The 17081-nt window shown below is 46.8% G+C and overlaps 1 protein-coding gene across 1 annotated transcript in view; it reads left to right on the top strand.

The window, feature by feature from the left end:
• The window catches only part of EEF2 (eukaryotic translation elongation factor 2), a 31116-nt gene extending 16852 nt beyond the window's left edge, over positions 1–14264 (top strand). Inside the window, exons 8-15 of the mRNA XM_058163653.1 lie at positions 113–251; positions 951–1146; positions 2110–2368; positions 4118–4225; positions 6475–6828; positions 10595–10777; positions 11008–11140; positions 13382–14264. Coding sequence (XP_058019636.1) covers positions 113–251; positions 951–1146; positions 2110–2368; positions 4118–4225; positions 6475–6828; positions 10595–10777; positions 11008–11140; positions 13382–13575 — 1566 coding nt within the window. The 3' untranslated portion in view covers positions 13576–14264. The remainder of the gene's footprint in view (positions 1–112; positions 252–950; positions 1147–2109; positions 2369–4117; positions 4226–6474; positions 6829–10594; positions 10778–11007; positions 11141–13381) is intronic.
• Positions 14265–17081: the final 2817 nt, after the last annotated feature.

Below are 17081 nucleotides of genomic sequence, written 5' to 3' on the forward strand. Positions count from 1 at the left end.
AGGATCCCTTGTGGGGGAGAGGTGAGGGGGCTTGAACCTTCCCGATGTAGGCAGCTGATGGGCCTGGGACCCTTTTTTCTACAACTTTTGGCTCCATGGTTTCCCCTGGCAGGCTGTGATGAGACGCTGGCTCCCTGCAGGAGAAGCTTTGCTGCAAATGATCACCATCCATCTGCCTTCTCCGGTCACCGCTCAGAAATACCGCTGCGAGCTGCTCTATGAAGGGCCCCCCGATGATGAGGCTGCCATGGGTAGGTGGTCCTTCTCCCCGTCCTCTCTCCCCCCCACCCAAGAGAAGTTCTTGTTCTGACCTAGGCTTCCTGAGGCAGTAAAAAGCACATGATTAGTCAATGGCTGTGAATTCTGTTCATTCCCAGCCCGTGATGAGTCACAAATAGTTTGTAAAGAGTCCGACGGAAGTCTGCCACAGTCCTTTGGGATAAGGGTGATAAGCACCCACCTTTATCTCCCTTGAGACGCTGCCAAAGACCTAATGGGCCATTAGCTTTTCAAGGCCACACGAAGCACAGAGTCAAAACGGAGCTTCAGAACTTAAACCAACGTGAACAAAGTTGCTTCCTGCAAAAGCTCACGTGCCTTTTGCTCCTCCTTTATGTCTTATGAGAGAGGCCAATCATCTCCAAGCCTTACTCCCGAGTCGCCCCTTTTGTCTTAACTGTTCTTGCCTTCTGGCAGCTCTGCTCCCCCTGTTCCTCTGCCTCGCTGACGTCAGACACTGGAGGGTCCGGAGTCGGCACATAACTCCCAGATAGCCCTGACCCCATCTCTGCCTCAGACGCAGAGCCCCCATCCGAGCCTTCCCCAGACTCCAGGATTGGCCCATGTTCCTCCCCAGCCTCCTCACTGTCCAACGCTGCCACCAACTTGGCAGACCGCAAAAGTTTTCCACAGGAGCATCAACCACGTCTTCTCCCTCCCCCTTCTCTTAGGCATTAAGAATTGTGACCCCAAAGGGCCCCTGATGATGTACATTTCCAAGATGGTACCCACCTCTGACAAGGGCCGTTTCTACGCCTTCGGCCGAGTGTTTTCAGGAGTTGTGTCCACTGGACTCAAATGCAGAATCATGGGACCAAACTACACGCCAGGAAAGAAGGAAGATCTCTACCTGAAGCCCATCCAGAGGTCAGCCTTGGAGCAGGGAAGGAGTCGGGTACCATCCGTGTGTGTGTGAGGGGGGAAACTACCTTTATTTCCTCCTCTGGGGGGATTAGGAGTTTGGCCTAGTGGTTAAGGCAGTGGGATGGAAGCTAGGAGACAATGAGTTCTAGTCCCACCTTAGGCGTGAAAGCCGGCTGGGTGACTCCGGCCAGTCAGCAGGTGACCGTGAGTTCTAGTCCTTCCTTAGGTATCAAAATCGGCTGGTTGAATTTGGGCCAATCACCAGGAGATGTGGAATTCTAGTCCCGCCTTAGGCATGAAAGCTGGTTGGGTGACTTTGGGCCAATCAGCAGAAGACGTGAGTTCTAGTCCTGCCTTAATCATGAAAGCCGGCTGGGTGACTGGGCCAATCACCAGGACATGCTGAGTAGTCCTGCCTTAGGCATGAGAGCTGGTTGGGTAACTGGGGCCAATCACCAGAAAATAGTGAGTTCTAGTCTCACCTTAATCATGAAGGCTGGCTGGGTGACTTTGGGCCAATCACCAGGAGACAAGGAGTTCTATTCCTGCCTTAGGCATGAAAGCTGGCTGGGTAACTGGGCCAATCGCCAGAAGACAGTGAGTTCTAGTCCCGCTTTAGCCAAGAAACCTGGCCGGGTGACTAGACCAAACATCAGGAGACGCTGAGTTCTAGTTCTTCCCTAGTTGGGAGCCAGTCACTCTTGGCTTGTCCCACCTCGCAGGGTTGTGGGAAAAAGAAGGAAACCCAATTTTACATGGTAAATAGGGAATTGGTCAGTATTTAATAAGTAGGAGGAAATTTCAGAAAACCCCCCAACTTCTGGCCTCTTCTGCCAGAAACCGCTGGTCCTTAGCTTTCCCCAGCGGTGGTCAAGGGTCCCAGGAGACAACCATTCCATGGGGGCTCTTTTCTCCAGCACCTGGGCTGTGGCTCACCCTGTCTCTCCTGCTCTTCCCTCCCTCCAGAACCATCCTCATGATGGGCCGCTACGTGGAGCCCATTGAAGACGTGCCTTGCGGTAACATCGTAGGCCTGGTTGGCGTCGACCAGTTCCTGGTCAAGACGGGCACCATCACCACTTTTGAACACGCCCACAACATGCGTGTCATGAAGTTCAGCGTCAGCCCCGTCGTGCGTGTGGCCGTGGAGGCCAAGAACCCGGCCGACCTGCCCAAACTGGTCGAGGGCTTGAAGAGGTTGGCCAAGTCTGACCCCATGGTGCAGGTGAGGAGATGTGGGGTGGATCCCACCTGGAGATGGTTTGGCATTGGGCATCTTTGAACCAAGCGAGTTTGTTCGATGAGTCCTCGACTTAACAATCATAGAATAGAATAAGTGTCGTGGTTCCAGAAAAGCCTCTTCTGCATAAAAAAAGAAACTCTGAAGCCATTGTCTTTCAAAGTTCTTTACTAGCATAAGGAAACCGGCACACGATGAGTGAAATTCCAAAACTGAAACTTCTGGATTCTTTTCCCAGTTATACAAACCCCAAGAGTCCCACCCCCCCAACCCCTTTGCCTGTCACATGGTCCAACGTTCTTCCACTTTATTCGAAACCTCTTCTTGCCACTCCTGCAGATGAGAACACCATCCGACCTTGACCGCTTGAAGAATGTAACCATACCCATCACCCCTCCTTCTTCCTCTCAGGGGAGAAATGTGGCAGCGTCTGGAAACCTATGGCCTAGTATGGTTTCCAGGCCTGGTTATAAGAGAGAAGAGAAGAATAGAACAGAATAATAGAGTGGAATAGAATAGGAGAGAATAGAATAGAATAGAGAATAAGATTTAAGAATTAAATTCTTAATTTAGCCTAACACAGCCTGAGCCGTGGTGGCTCAGGCTGTAAGATAGCCTGTTATTAAAACACAGCAGCCTGCAATTACTGCAGGCTCGAATCCCACCAGGCCCAAGGTTGACTCAGCCTTCCATCCTTTATAAGGTAGGTAAAACGAGGACCCAGATTGTTGTGGGGGCAATAAGTTGACTTCGTAAATATACAAATAGAATGAGACTATTGCCTTATACACTGTAAGCCGCCCTGAGTCTTCGGAGAAGGGCGGGATATAAATGTAAATAAATAAATAAATAAATAAATAAAATTAGAATAGAGAGAATAATAACAGAATAGAGATAGAATAGGGTTACCTGTACCCTAATCGGCAAGATTAAAATGAAATTTTGTTGCCTACAGATCTCACCAGCTCCAATATACACTACATAAACATGTAAAATGACAAAAATGCAAAATTATGCATATACCCACATATATGACACAGAGAAACAACACAGTCTAGTTCTGATGTATACATGTATCTGGCGAGAAAAACAAATGTTGCAAGTTTGCCAGACGGATGGCCTAGGTATCAAAGCTGTTACAGAATCTAGTAGCCCTTCCTAGAAATACTTCGAAACCCCCTCCCAGAAGGGAGCCACAGAAACAGACCGTGAAGTGGGTGTGTGGGGTCTCTAACAATGCTTTGAGTTCTAAACACAGCGTTTATAAGCAGTATCCTGAAAAACGGGAAGCCAGCTTCCTTAAGTTCTCCATTGTCCTCACCACTCTCTGTGGGGACTTTCTATCTGAACCGCTGCTGCTACCAAACTTAACAGGGATGCTGTTTGTTAAAACACATTCCATTGCACCTGTGTAAAAAGTGGCCAGGACAGAAGGAGAAAGATGTGCTCTCCTCATCCGACGCAGGAAAAGCAGACGCTGGTTTGGACTCTTAAGGATGATGTGTGGAGAGACCCAAGTCAGATTGTTAGTTACCTGCACCCCAAGATACGTAATACTGTTGGGCCACTTCTACAGCTTCATCCTTGATACTAAGTGGAGTATGTCCATGCTGGCTCTTTCTTAAATCTACAATACAAAAAGGAACTTGAGATCAGCAGCCTGGCAGTGAGGGACTTGTGTTAGGCAGGGTATTGATGCATCTCAATTTTCTACCTCCTTTTTCTGATCGCTAGTGTATCATTGAGGAATCTGGAGAGCACATCATAGCTGGAGCCGGAGAACTGCATTTGGAGATCTGCCTGAAGGATCTGGAGGAGGATCACGCCTGCATTCCCATCAAGGTAGCTATTTGGTGTCTGTATTTATGAAATCAATACCGATAGAGCAGGGGTCTGCAATTTTAAACACTCAAAAAGAGCCATTTGGACCCGTTTCCCACAGAAAAGAAAAGACCGAGAGCCACAAAACCCTTCCCGTGCCCGACTATTTCTTGAGCAGCCACAAAACTAGCATATGTAGTTGAATTAAAAGTTCTGTTTTCTTTTGAAACTTTTATTTTCTTGGGCTTATCCATGGTTGGCCTACCGGGGGTTGAAAAACTCAATAAATCGCATGCCAGCAGGGGTCGCACATTGGTGGTTGTTGACTCATATTTTGAGTGATGGGGAGCCACAGCAGAGGGGTGAAAGCGCCAAACGCGGCTCCAGAGCCTCAGGTTGCTGACCCCTGCAATAGAGGATGAGAATACTTATCGCTCAGGGTTGAACTGTTGGGGTCCTTTGGTGCTCTCTGAACTTGGTGGTTTTCTTGCAAACATTTCCTGACCCAACTAGGTAACATCATCGGTGCTAGAAGACAGTGGGGTTCGTTATGCTGTTTATACTCAAATGGTTTCCCCTGTTAAGTGGGAGTGGGAGCATTCTTCAGGGAGGGGGACGTCCTTGATTTGGCTGTTGTTTGCTGTTTTTCCCCCAGTTCCTTGATGGGGGTATTGTTTGCATCTTGATTGTTGGTCTAATCTTGGTGTTAATCTCTGCTCATCTGGATTGGATTGTTGGTGAAGAAGTGGATTCTTGCTTCTTTTGTATCGCCTCTGTGGAATGATACGTAGATCTTGTTTATTATCTCCATACGCCATTGGTTTATATAGCTGCCCCATTTTATGAACGTGACTGACTTATTTTTTATTTTTCTTATACACACATTATAAATGTCCTTTTTCTTATTCATAGATAACTCTAAAGAAAGCACAAAAGTAAAACATTTTAATTGCATTCGGAGTTGCTCTTCTACCCTTTCTTTCCTTCTGTTTTACAACAAACCTTCTGCTCTTTTCCCTCCCTCCTCCTTTCCTACCTTCTTCCTTCTCTCCCTCCTCATACCTACTTTCTCTTCCTCTTCCCCACTCCTCTCCTCTTTCCCTCCTTTCTCACCTCCTCTCCTACTCTTATCCCCCTAACTTATCTTCTTCTCCTTCCTTCCATCCCCCTCTCTCCTTCACCTCCTCTTTCTTACCCTTTATTCCTCTCTTCTTTCTTTCTTCTTCATTGTATATTATTTCCCTTGTTTGGTATCCAAGCAACTCCTGATAATATATACTTTTTTTTCGATTTCTTTTCTATTTTACCCAATCCATCATTTCACGATCGTACATTTATATCGATAATCTTCTCTTCTTCTCCCCTCCACTTTTCCATCTATTTTGGCGATATCAGGGTTTCTATTTCTTCATAACCATTTTTCTTATTTTCCATTTATTAACATTGTTTTATCTATTTTGTGAACGTGACTCTTGAGTGTTTTATTAATATTAGCAAAGAATTTTAAAAAAACCCACAAGAAATCTCTCGGTGGCTTATCTCATATCCAGGTCTTTAGCACGTGATCAAAGGCAGCAGGTTTGAAACCAACCTGATCTTAGGGATGTGGTGTTCCAAAGGGCAAGGGTCTCCAACCTTGGCAACTTTAAGCCTGGTGGACTTTTTCCCAGATTCTGGGAATTGAAGTCCACCAGGCTTAAAGTTGCCAAGGTTGGAGACCCCTTTACCAGAGGGCAGGGGCTGGAACCAAAGACTCATTTCCCAGGTCCCATAAAATGATGCCCAGAGCGTGTCTCTCCTATTGTCAGCGTTCCGAGTAATACAACTGAAGAAAATCAGAATTCCAAGGCAGGAACGTCCCTCCTATTTATTGGATACATCATATCGGCACAGCTCTAGGAAAAACCGACTCTAAAAAAGTTGCTGCGGTTTGTGTATAATTAAAAGAATAAAAGTTTCCCTCCCCAAGTGTCACAGGTCACATTGTCCAATTGACGGGCTCCTTGGTCACTGCTGCTCCTCCTCTTATCAGCTGCCACTGTTGGGATGATCTTGGTTCCCACGGGAGAGCACTTCTCCCCTCCCATGGCAACTATGAAGCCGCAAAGATGGCTTCAGCCAGGCTCGGTTCAGACTTGACACCTGCTGGACATCGAGAGATCGATAGAAACTGCTGGGGAAAGAGCCCCGAGTTGCTTGCTGGGTGTTGCAAACGAGATACTCCTTTCAAAATGTCTGTTCTCTCTCATGGCTTTGATTGTTCTTGGCAGAAATCGGATCCAGTCGTGTCTTACCGGGAGACCGTTAGCGAGGAGTCGGGAACGTTGTGCCTTTCCAAATCGCCCAACAAACACAACCGCCTGTACATGAAAGCCCGCCCCTTCCCGGATGGCCTGGCCGAAGACATTGACAAGGGGGATGTCTCGGCCCGCCAGGAGCTGAAGCAGCGGGCCAGATACTTGGCCGAGAAATACGAGTGGGACGTGGCTGAAGCCCGTAAGATCTGGTGCTTCGGCCCAGACGGCACTGGTCCCAACATCCTGACCGATATCACCAAGGGGGTGCAGTACCTCAACGAGATCAAGGACAGCGTGGTGGCTGGCTTCCAGTGGGCCACAAAGGAGGTGAGTCTGGCCCTCGTGGCTGAGCCGTAAAGTGAGTGTCATGTTGTGACCCAGGGCAAGTAGGTAGTAGGAAACTTGAGTCAGTGTAAAAACAAACAAACTTTATTCGAACAGATGAGAATTACTTCATTCCCAGCGTCGTTCAATTAAATTAAATCAAATTCCTCCCAACACAAATTCCTCAGTCCTATCACCAACCTTTGTCCAATTAGGCAAACTGCCAAAGGCCTTTCTTGGCAAAAGTTCAGAAGATACTGATCTAAAACAAATGAAGACAAAACTATCAATGTTGTTTTCCGGCAAAGAGCCCAAACGCCGTTGCTGGTCTTTTAAGCCTTATGGGAGGGGCCAGTCATCTCTTAACCCTACTCCCGAGTCGTCCTCTTTGCTTGAGCTGCTCTTGCCTTCTGGCAGCTCTTCCCATGTGTGCATTAGGAACAGGCTCCTCGTGTTCCTCTGCCTCACTACTCTCAGTCTCTGGAGTCAGCATATCACTCCCTGGCCCCATCTCTGCCTCCGATGCAGAGCCCTCATCCGGACTTTCCCCAGCCTCCAGGACTGGCCCACGCTCTTCCTCGGCCTCATCGCTGTCCGTCTCCGTTGCCAGCTCTGCAGGCTGCTGGCGGACCACAACATGTTAGATCTGCCTCAGCTTGAACCTCTTAAGTAAGAACGATCCCTAACTCCATTTATTGAGAAAGGTATAGTTTACTAGAAGTCTAGTGAAACACAGTAATGCACTGGACTTCTAGTAAACTATACCTTTCTCAACAAATGGAGTTAAGGATCGTTCTTACTTAGAGGTTCAAGCTGAGGCAGGTCTGATATTGTGTCAGGTTGTTCCTTAGACATTCACTATTATATGGCACATTCACATCACATCTTGATAAAAACACAGATTAAAAGTTCAAAATAGGAAATCTAAAATATTATAAATGTCTAGATTGCAGATACAATTTTTGCTTCTTTTGTTTGCCCTTTGCCAAGAAATGAGCAAAGTCTATTGTAGGCTCCATTTTCGCACTCCGACACTATATGTTGGATAATTTGCATCTACCCAACCTCTCCCGCAGTTTACCCAAAAAATTGTAACGGTGCGTGACAGACTTCAGCATCTGTGTCAGCTTTCTAAGTAATGCCCCCATAGAAAACAGAACTCCGAGGCAGGGAATTCCTCACGCAACAATTTATTGGATACGTCATATTGGCACAACTGTTGAAAGCCGACTCTGAAAGCTTCCGCGGCTTTTACCTAATCAAAAGATAAAAGGTTTCCTCTTTCTCCCCCCCCCCCAAGTCACTGGTCACTGTCCAATCAAAGTGCTGACTGGTTGCTTGGTTACTGCACTCCGCCTCTGGCCAGCCACCTGTGAGAATGGGAAAGTTTTATTGTTTTAGCCACAAAACCCCATCTAGTGTTTTTTTTTTTAATTGAATTTATATCCCGCCCTTCTCCGAAGACTCAGGGCAGCTTATATTGTGTTAAGTAATAGTCTTCATCCATTTGTATATATTATATACAAAGTCAACTTTTATTGCCCCCAACAATCTGGGTCTTCATTTTACCTACCTTATAAAGGATGGAAGGCTGAGTCAACCTTGGGCCTGGTGGGACTTGAACCTGCAGTAATTGCAGGCAGCTGTTTTAATAACAGACTGCATTAGCCTGTTGAGCCACCAGAGCCCCTCTCCCTCTGTTGTGTGGCAACCTTGAAGCCACCAAGATGGCCTCAGCCAGGTTCATTTCAGGGTTGACAATTTGAAAATAATAATAATATAATTTGTTTCCCCAAAAATAAGACCCTGTCTTATATTTTCTTGAACCCTGAAATAAGCGCTTGGCCTTATTGCCATGTGCTCAAAAGCCCGATTGGGCTTATTATCAGGGGATGACTTATTTAAGGGGAAACAGGGTAATAATAATATACATCAACAAAATTGCAGCTTCCTGCAATAACACCAGCGGAACTGCAAAAAACCGCGCTACTTGGAACATCCTACATCTTAAGGTCCTTGGTTGATACCTAGGACGCTGGCAGCAACCCGTATCAACCATTGGCACCAGTCAGTGGTATTTGTGACGCATTTTTAAACGTTCAGTTGACCGAGTTTCTTGTTTAATGAATAAAATAATAATAAAAATACCAAGACCAGCAAAATAGAACAACTGTCCCAAGAGAAAGCAAAGGTAGGACTGCAGTCCCAAAACACCTGGACCATCACTTGCACCCCATCGGCATGGACAAATTCCCCATCAGTCAATTGCAAAAGGCAGCTTAACTTGGAACATCTGACATCCTGAGATACGAGATCTTTAAATACTATCAAACATCCACATCTGCCTTTCCTAGGTCCTTGGGAAGGGCTTGGATAGGTAGACAAAAATACCAAATCTAACTTTTTTTTTTTTTAATTTACATTTATATCCCGCCCTTCTCCGAAGACTCAGGGCGGCTTACACTGTGTTAAGCAATAGTCTCATTCTATTTGTATATTTTTTACAAAGTCAACTTATTGCCCCCCCAACAATCTGGGTCCTCATTTTACCTACCTTATAAAGGATGGAAGGCTGAGTCAACCTTGGGCCGGGCTTGAACCTGCAGTAATTGCAGGCTGCTGTGTTCTAATAACAGGCTTCTTTACAGCCTGAGCTACCACGGCCACGCACTGACAATGCGGCCCACCATAATAATAAAAAGTAGACAGAATTCTAAGCACTTTAGAATTCAACACAGGCAGGTACATACCACATAACACCCTAGACCAGACAAAAAATCTGGATAGTTGATGTGGCAGCATCTCGATACAGCAGAAGAGAAGAGAAACTCCAAACCAACCATCCAAACCAGGTTTTATGAGATAAATCCATCCAGCTTTTGAGATTCTGTTCCTAAAACCCCTTTTCTTTACCGCTGCATTCGTGTCGGAAGCACAGGGGCACTTCGAGTTGAAAGGATTAGATCACTGGTAGTCAGCCTGGGTCCCTACCGCCCACTAGTGGGCGTTCCAGCTTCCATGGTGGGCGGTAGGGGTTTTTGTCCGATACTGAAGCACTTTCCTTTTTTTTTAATTTCATTGACTTTTTAAAAAAATTTCATAGCATTATTTAAAAACATTTTCATTAGGTTTTCATAAAAATCCCCGTGACAATTTACATTTCTGAAAATATACTATTTTTATCGTCTACGCATAAATTCACGTTACCTAAGTGAAACTAAATGGCGCTATAGTGCGACTGGAAACAAAAGAACCTCATCCCAGAATAGCTCGCGCATCTCCCCCCCCCACACCACCCAGCTGTAACAGACAAGCAGAGCTGGTAGCTGCCCCCCCAACCCAATCCACGATGCGCAAGAGGCATGCGCAGACGATGATACACGGTGCATTACTGTGGAACCGGTGGGCGGTTAGAAAATTTTACTACTAACAGAGATACAAAAGTGCGCGATAGGTATAAAAAGGTTGACTACCCCTGGATTAGATAGTGACATCACTGTGGTCCTTGGATACACCTTTCATATGCCTGTTAAGTTTCCCACCAAAGTGGTATCCGTCTATCAATGTGTGGTCGCCTGCTTTCAAGCTGCTATGTGTGCAGGAGCTGGAGCCAAGGACAGGAGCTCACCCCTTCCCACAGGAGCACTTGGGTCTCGAACATGGGCTGCTGATTGTGAGCCACCGCGCTCCCATTTTCTTCGCTTGCAAAGGTGTAAGAGCCTTGCAGTCTTGATTGTGAGTCTCGACACCCCTCTTCTGCTCTCTTTAGGGGGCCCTCTGCGAGGAGAACCTGCGAGGGGTACGCTTTGACGTGCACGATGTCACCCTGCACGCCGATGCCATCCACCGCGGCGGCGGCCAGATCATCCCCACAGCCCGGCGGTGCCTCTACGCCTGCATGCTGACGGCTCAGCCCCGCCTCATGGAGCCAATCTACCTGGTGGAGATCCAGGTAGGTATGGAGGGAGGAGGCCGGATGAATTAGGGCAGGGGTCTCCAACCTTAGTAACTTTAAGCCTGGTGGACCTCAACTCCCAGAATCTTTGAAGCTTTGCTGGCTGGGGAATTCTGAGAGTTGAGGTCCACCAGGCTTAAAGTTGCCAATGTTGGAGACCCCTGAGTTAGGGAACTGCCCAGAGGTTTTTCCCCAATCTCACCGGAGACCACCTTGTTTTCTCCCAGTGCCCTGAACAAGTAGTGGGTGGCATTTATGGAGTGCTGAACAGGAAACGAGGCCACGTTTTTGAAGAGTCCCAGGTGGCTGGAACCCCCATGTTCGTGGTCAAGGCCTACTTGCCTGTGAATGAATCTTTTGGTAAGTATAAATCTTTTTCCCTTGAGCTCAACTTGGTCAGTTAAAAAAGAAGGACTCCTGGCTCAGGATTAGCCAAATATATACTTTACTAAAGCCAAGGGGTTTATGGAAGAGGCAAAGCTAGATCTGAAATTTGCGGGCGCAAAAGATCCAATTAAATTCCCCTTGATCCCAGAGAGTCCCCCCTGGTAACACCTCCAATCAGGTGTTAACAACTCCTTGTGGGCTCCATGAGAAGGTACTGCTTCGTTTTCATTCCTGAGTTCCCTCCGTATGTCCCTACCCCCACTGCTCCCTCCCCCAAATTACTGATGTCAGGCTGTCAGCATAGAATAGAATAACAGAGTTGGAAGGGACCTTGGAGGTCATCTAGTCCAAACACCCCCCCCCCCAAGTAGGAAACACCTACTATTTTGGTGTAGGGTTTCCTGCTTGGATTTTGCTATGCATTTTGGAAAGCATAGGTTTTCCAAGCAGAGGGAAGACCTGTGGGAGTGCGGGAAGGCCAGGTACCAGCACCTGGAGGCTCAGCGGGCTGAGATGGTCAGCCAGTTCCAGGCCATGATGCAGTCCCACTGGAACAATGACCTCCGGCTCTTCACCACCAGCGGCGCTTCCCTCCAGCCTTCACCCAAAGCCCTACACCAGAAGGCTGAAGCAGATCCTGAGTTGGAATTTGTGCCCCCCCCGACCCGCACAAAAAGACTCCAAAGGGGGAGACTCTGCAGCAACACAAATGGTCATTGCATGTATCCGCCCCAAGGGCCGTAGTTTGAGAACTCCTGATTTAGTGCAATATAAAAAATGCAAATAATTTTGCTGTGGACCACCAAAATTTTCTCATGGACCACTAGTTGGTGACTGCTGCTTTGGAAAATAACTTGATCCCCCTCCTCTCTGTGGCAGCCCCTCAAATATTGGAACACTGCTATCACATCACCCCTAGTCCATCTCTTCATAGACTAGCCAGGCCCAGTTCCTGCAACCATTCTTTGTATGCTTTAGCCTCCAGTCCCCTCATCATCTTGGTTGCTCTTCTCTGCACTTTTTCTAGAGTCTCAACATCTTTTTTATAGTGTGGTGACCAAAACTGGATGCAGGACTCTAGGTGTGGTCTTACTAAGGCTTTATAGAGTGGTCTTAGTACCTCCCTTGATCTTGATTGTATCCCTCTGTTAATGCGGTTTATTGCACACGGCGGGCTCATATTTAATTGATTGTCCACTAAGACTCCAAAGGGGGAGACTCTGCAGCAACACAAATGGTCATTGCATGTATCCGCCCCAAGGGCCGTAGTTTGAGAACTCCTGATTTAGTGCAATATAAAAAATGCAAATAATTTTGCTGTGGACCACCAAAATTTTCTCATGGACCACTAGTTGGTGACTGCTTGCTTTGGAAAATAACTTGATCCCCCTCCTCTGTGGCAGCCCCTCAAATATTGGAACACTGCTATCGCATCACCCCTAGTCCATCTCTTCACTAGACTAGCCAGGCCCAGTTCCTGCAACCATTCTTTGTATGCTTTAGCCTCCAGTCCCCTCATCATCCTGGTTGCTCTTCTCTGCACTTTTTCTAGAGTCTCAACATCTTTTTTATAGTGTGGTGACCAAAACTGGATGCAGGACTCTAGGTGTGGTCTTGCTAAGGCTTTATAGAGTGGTCTTAGTACCTCCCTTGATCTTGATTGTATCCCTCTGTTAATGCGGTTTATTGCACACGGCGGGCTCATATTTAATTGATTGTCCACTAAGACTCCCAAGATTCCTCTCCTAGTCATTGCTATTAAACATATATACAGCGTGCGATGCGTAGCTTGGCAGAATGGCAGTCTGACAGGAGACGTTCGTCCTGCTCTTTAGAGGCAAATATAGAAAATTCTCGACTTACAACCATTTGTTTAATGACCATTCCAATCCCAACAGTACTTCAAAAAGGGACTTAAGGCTGGGTTTCACCCTTAATGGCCGTTGCAGCATTCCCATGAGCCACGTAATCACAATTCGGGGCCTTGGCCACCGGGCGTGTATTTGTGACAGTTGCCACGTCCCACAGTCATGTGGCACAACTCACTCAGTAACTGCTTTATTTGGCAATAGAAATTTTGGGCTCAACGGTGGTCGTAAGTCGAGGACTTGAGTTGGAAACACCAAATATGGCCCTCACCCTTCCGCCTTTCTAACATTTGAACTCTCTTCTTGCTTTCACGCCACACCTGCGATGCCTTTTTCTGCCTTTTAGGTTTCACGGCCGACTTGAGATCCAACACCGGAGGCCAGGCTTTCCCGCAGTGCGTCTTTGATCACTGGCAGATTCTCCCCGGGGATCCCTTCGACAGCACCAGCCGTCCTTCTCAAGTGGTCAGCGAGACGCGCAAACGGAAAGGGCTGAAAGAAGGCATCCCCGCGCTGGATAACTTCCTGGATAAATTGTAAAACCGAGCGAATGAAATAATACCGCACCAGATCTTAAAAAAAAAACCAACAACAACAAAACGAATAAATTTTAAAAATGGCTGTTGTGGGACTCGAAATGAACTTTTAACTAGTGTAAAAAAAACAACAACAACATGGTGGTTAGATGTGCTTGTGGCTGAGAATGGCGGCTGTTTCCTTTCCTTCCCCCCCCCCCTTTCTTCCCCCTTTCCAATCACAGAAAAAGATGGTCTCCCACACCCACTTTTTCAGCCTTGATGAAGGGGTTTCTTTTCACACAACACGCCAGAAAAACACACTCAGCCCGTTGTTAACTTGAGAAAATACGCTTCCATTTTAACGCACCCGAAACATGGCTCATCTCCATATTTATCTGACATCACGGAGGCAAGCGAGGGGGTGGGGGGAAATTGGCCAGGGTTTGTTTTTGTTTTTTTCTTCCTTAGGAGGAATTTTGGAAAGGAGGAAGAAGAAGAGGGGCTTTTGGGGAGGCAAGACATGGGAAATCTGTTTTGCTCTCTTGGAAAGGTTGGACGAGACGCGGAAGGATGATCCAACAAAAAGTCATTTTATCTGGGGATTTGAGAGAAGGAGGCGTTCTAGCCGGACAGCCTCTTCGGCTAATAGGTTATCGTTGTGCAAATCAATGTATTTAGAACCACTGGAATAATAAATATAAGAATATCTGATCGGGCTTCCTGTTTATGTTGAAACGTCTCGAGAGCTTGTGTTAGGAGGAGCGAAGTTGCGGGGTGTACAATACAGATAGTCCTTGATTTACGACTCATTACTTAGCATCCGTTAGAAGTTACGATCGATCCCACAAGTGGTCACCACCGGTTCGCCCAGCACCAGAAATGTGAGCATGCGCGCCGTCTACATGTGTGCGACATCGAACAACACGGGAATTTGCTTGCGCCCGCTGTCTATACCCGTGTGCAGCATCAAAACCACAGCAATATAGAATGGGATTGCACCCAGGTGGGTGGGCAGGCCCACCCACAAGCCACTACTCATCCGAACCGGTTGTATCCCACCAAAGTTTACTTAGAATTCTTGTTCCAAAGGCTGGTACCACCTTGTAGGCACATGACTGCCATTCTGGGCCCTTGGCAACTGGCCTGCAATTTGTGCCAGTTTACAGCATCTTGCTGTGATCACGACACAATTTGTGACTTTTTTTTGAACGGCCATCGACATTTGCGTGAAGAGGTTAGAATGCAGTGTTGCAGGCTGACTGCCCACTGCCAGGAGTTCGATCCTGACTGGTTCAAGGTCGACTCGGCCTTCCATCCTTCCGAGGTCGATAAAATGAGGATCCCGATTGTTGGGGGCAATAGGCTGACTCTGTAAACCGCTTAGAGAGGGGCTGTAAAACACTGAAACCATATATAAACTGCTATTGCTAGCTATCATCTACCATATATCTATATCTTCTCTACAATATCTATCGCTGTCTATTCTCTTGAGTTCTGGCGCAGGGGTTAGAGACCCATAGCAAAGCAAAACTCCAAGGCGGGTAGATTCCTCAAAGAATAGTTTTATTTGATACGTCATATTGGCACAAGCCGGTGAAAACCGGCTCTGAAGCTTCCCGCGGTTTTCACCTAATTAAAAGTTTTCCCTCAACCCAAAACGGATCAGTCATATTCAGTCCAATCAAGGCGCTGCCTGGTTGTCATCACTCCTTTCTCTGGTCAGCTGTGAGAATGTCCTTGGTTCCCAAGAGAAAGTTATTTTATTTTGGATACAAAACTCCAGCCAGTTCTAATCCCCCCACCTCCCCACAGCTCCTGCGGCAACACTGAAGCTCCAAGATGGAAGTCCGGTCAACTTCAGGGTTGACACCAGTATTGCAGGCTGACTGTCCACTGCCAGGAGTTTGATCCTGACCAGTTCATGACTTTCCGCTTGAGCCTTCTGCTGCTTGAGCAAGGGGCTGGACTAGAAGACCTCCAAGGTCCCTATTCCATCCTTCAGGGGGCGGTAAAATGAGGACCCAGATTGTTGGGGGCAATAGGCTGACTTAAGTCGCTTAGAGAGAGGTTGTAAAACACTGTGAAGCGGTATTGAAGTCTTAATTGCTATTTCTATTTTTGCCAAAAGTAGCGTTTAGTTCCACTTTTTGGCAAAAACTGCCCACAGCCAACAAGGGTTCACTGTTCAACCACCGTATTCACTTACCGTATTGTTCGGAGTATAAGATGCACTCCCCCCCCAAAAAAAAGTGGGCATAAATTGTGATATACACCGAATGTTGCTGAAGCCCTGCCCAAAAAATTTCAAAAAATTTTTTCTACCGGTTCTGTGGGTGTGGCTTAGTGGCCGTGGCATGGGAAGGATACTGTAAAATGAACGAACTTCCCCCCGGTTTACGCCAATTGCCTGACCTTCGGACCTTCCGCCGGGAACTGAAAACTTATTTATTTATACAAGCAGGACTGGCCTGACTTTTTAAATTCTAAATTTAAATTTTAAACTTTTAATGGTAATTTTATTGGGTATTTTTATGGTCAATCGACGGTTTTAATTTGGCCTTTTATTGAATAAGCTTTTTAATGGTTATTTTAATATGTATATTAATTGTTTTAAATGAAGGCTGTACACCGCCCTGAGTCCTTCGGGAGAAGGGCGGTATAGAAGTTTGATAAATAAATAAAATAAAATAAAAAATAAATAAATAAAATAAAATCTCCTTTCCCTCCCCACTCCAGGGGAAGGTTACTGCAAAATCCCCATTTCCTCCCGATCAGCTGGGACTCAGGAGGCAGAGAATAGATGGGGGCGGGGCCAGACAGAATTTTTACTACCGGTTCTCCGAATTACTCAAAATTTCCGCTATCGGTTTTCCAGAACTGGTCAGAACCTGCTGAAACCCACCTCTGCTGCCCACCCGTCGGCCCCCACCCGTCGGCTGTTTTTGGCCTCCGCGCGTCACATTTTTGGAGGGTTCCAGGCGGGGATCGGCGGTGGCAAATGGGCCATTCCGTATGAGCCGTGGCAAACCGGCTGCGCCAGCGGCAAATCGGCAACACCAAACTTGTAAAATCAGGTCAGTTGTGATGGCCGGCTTTACAATTGTCATGATTTATGTCTCTAATTGGCAGGCTCCATTATAGCCGCAAGTTAAAAAGACTACCAGCTAGTAAAGGTAATACAGAAATAAACACTGTATGTGTGTGTAATTGGGGTTCCCGCCAGCACTGCTTTTAACACCCACAAAATTGCGGCCTCTTTATAAGTAACCGGTTCAAAAAGCCGCAAACACTGAAGTGATGTTTTGTTCTGATTGAACAACGTACATCCACTAGGAAAAAAAAAATCACAACTTGACATGTTTCTATGTTTCCTGTTCACACACTTACCAGAGGACAGTTTAATATCCAGGTAAAGATAAAGATTCCCTCACACATATGTGCTCGTCGTTCCCGACTCTAGGGGGCAGTGCTCATCTGTTTCAAAGCCGAAGAGCTGGCGCTGTCTGAAGACGTCTCGGTGGTCATATG

The sequence above is a fragment of the Ahaetulla prasina genome, chromosome 1 (genome assembly GCF_028640845.1).
Source record: "Ahaetulla prasina isolate Xishuangbanna chromosome 1, ASM2864084v1, whole genome shotgun sequence".
In the NCBI taxonomy this organism is placed as follows: domain Eukaryota; kingdom Metazoa; phylum Chordata; class Lepidosauria; order Squamata; family Colubridae; genus Ahaetulla; species Ahaetulla prasina.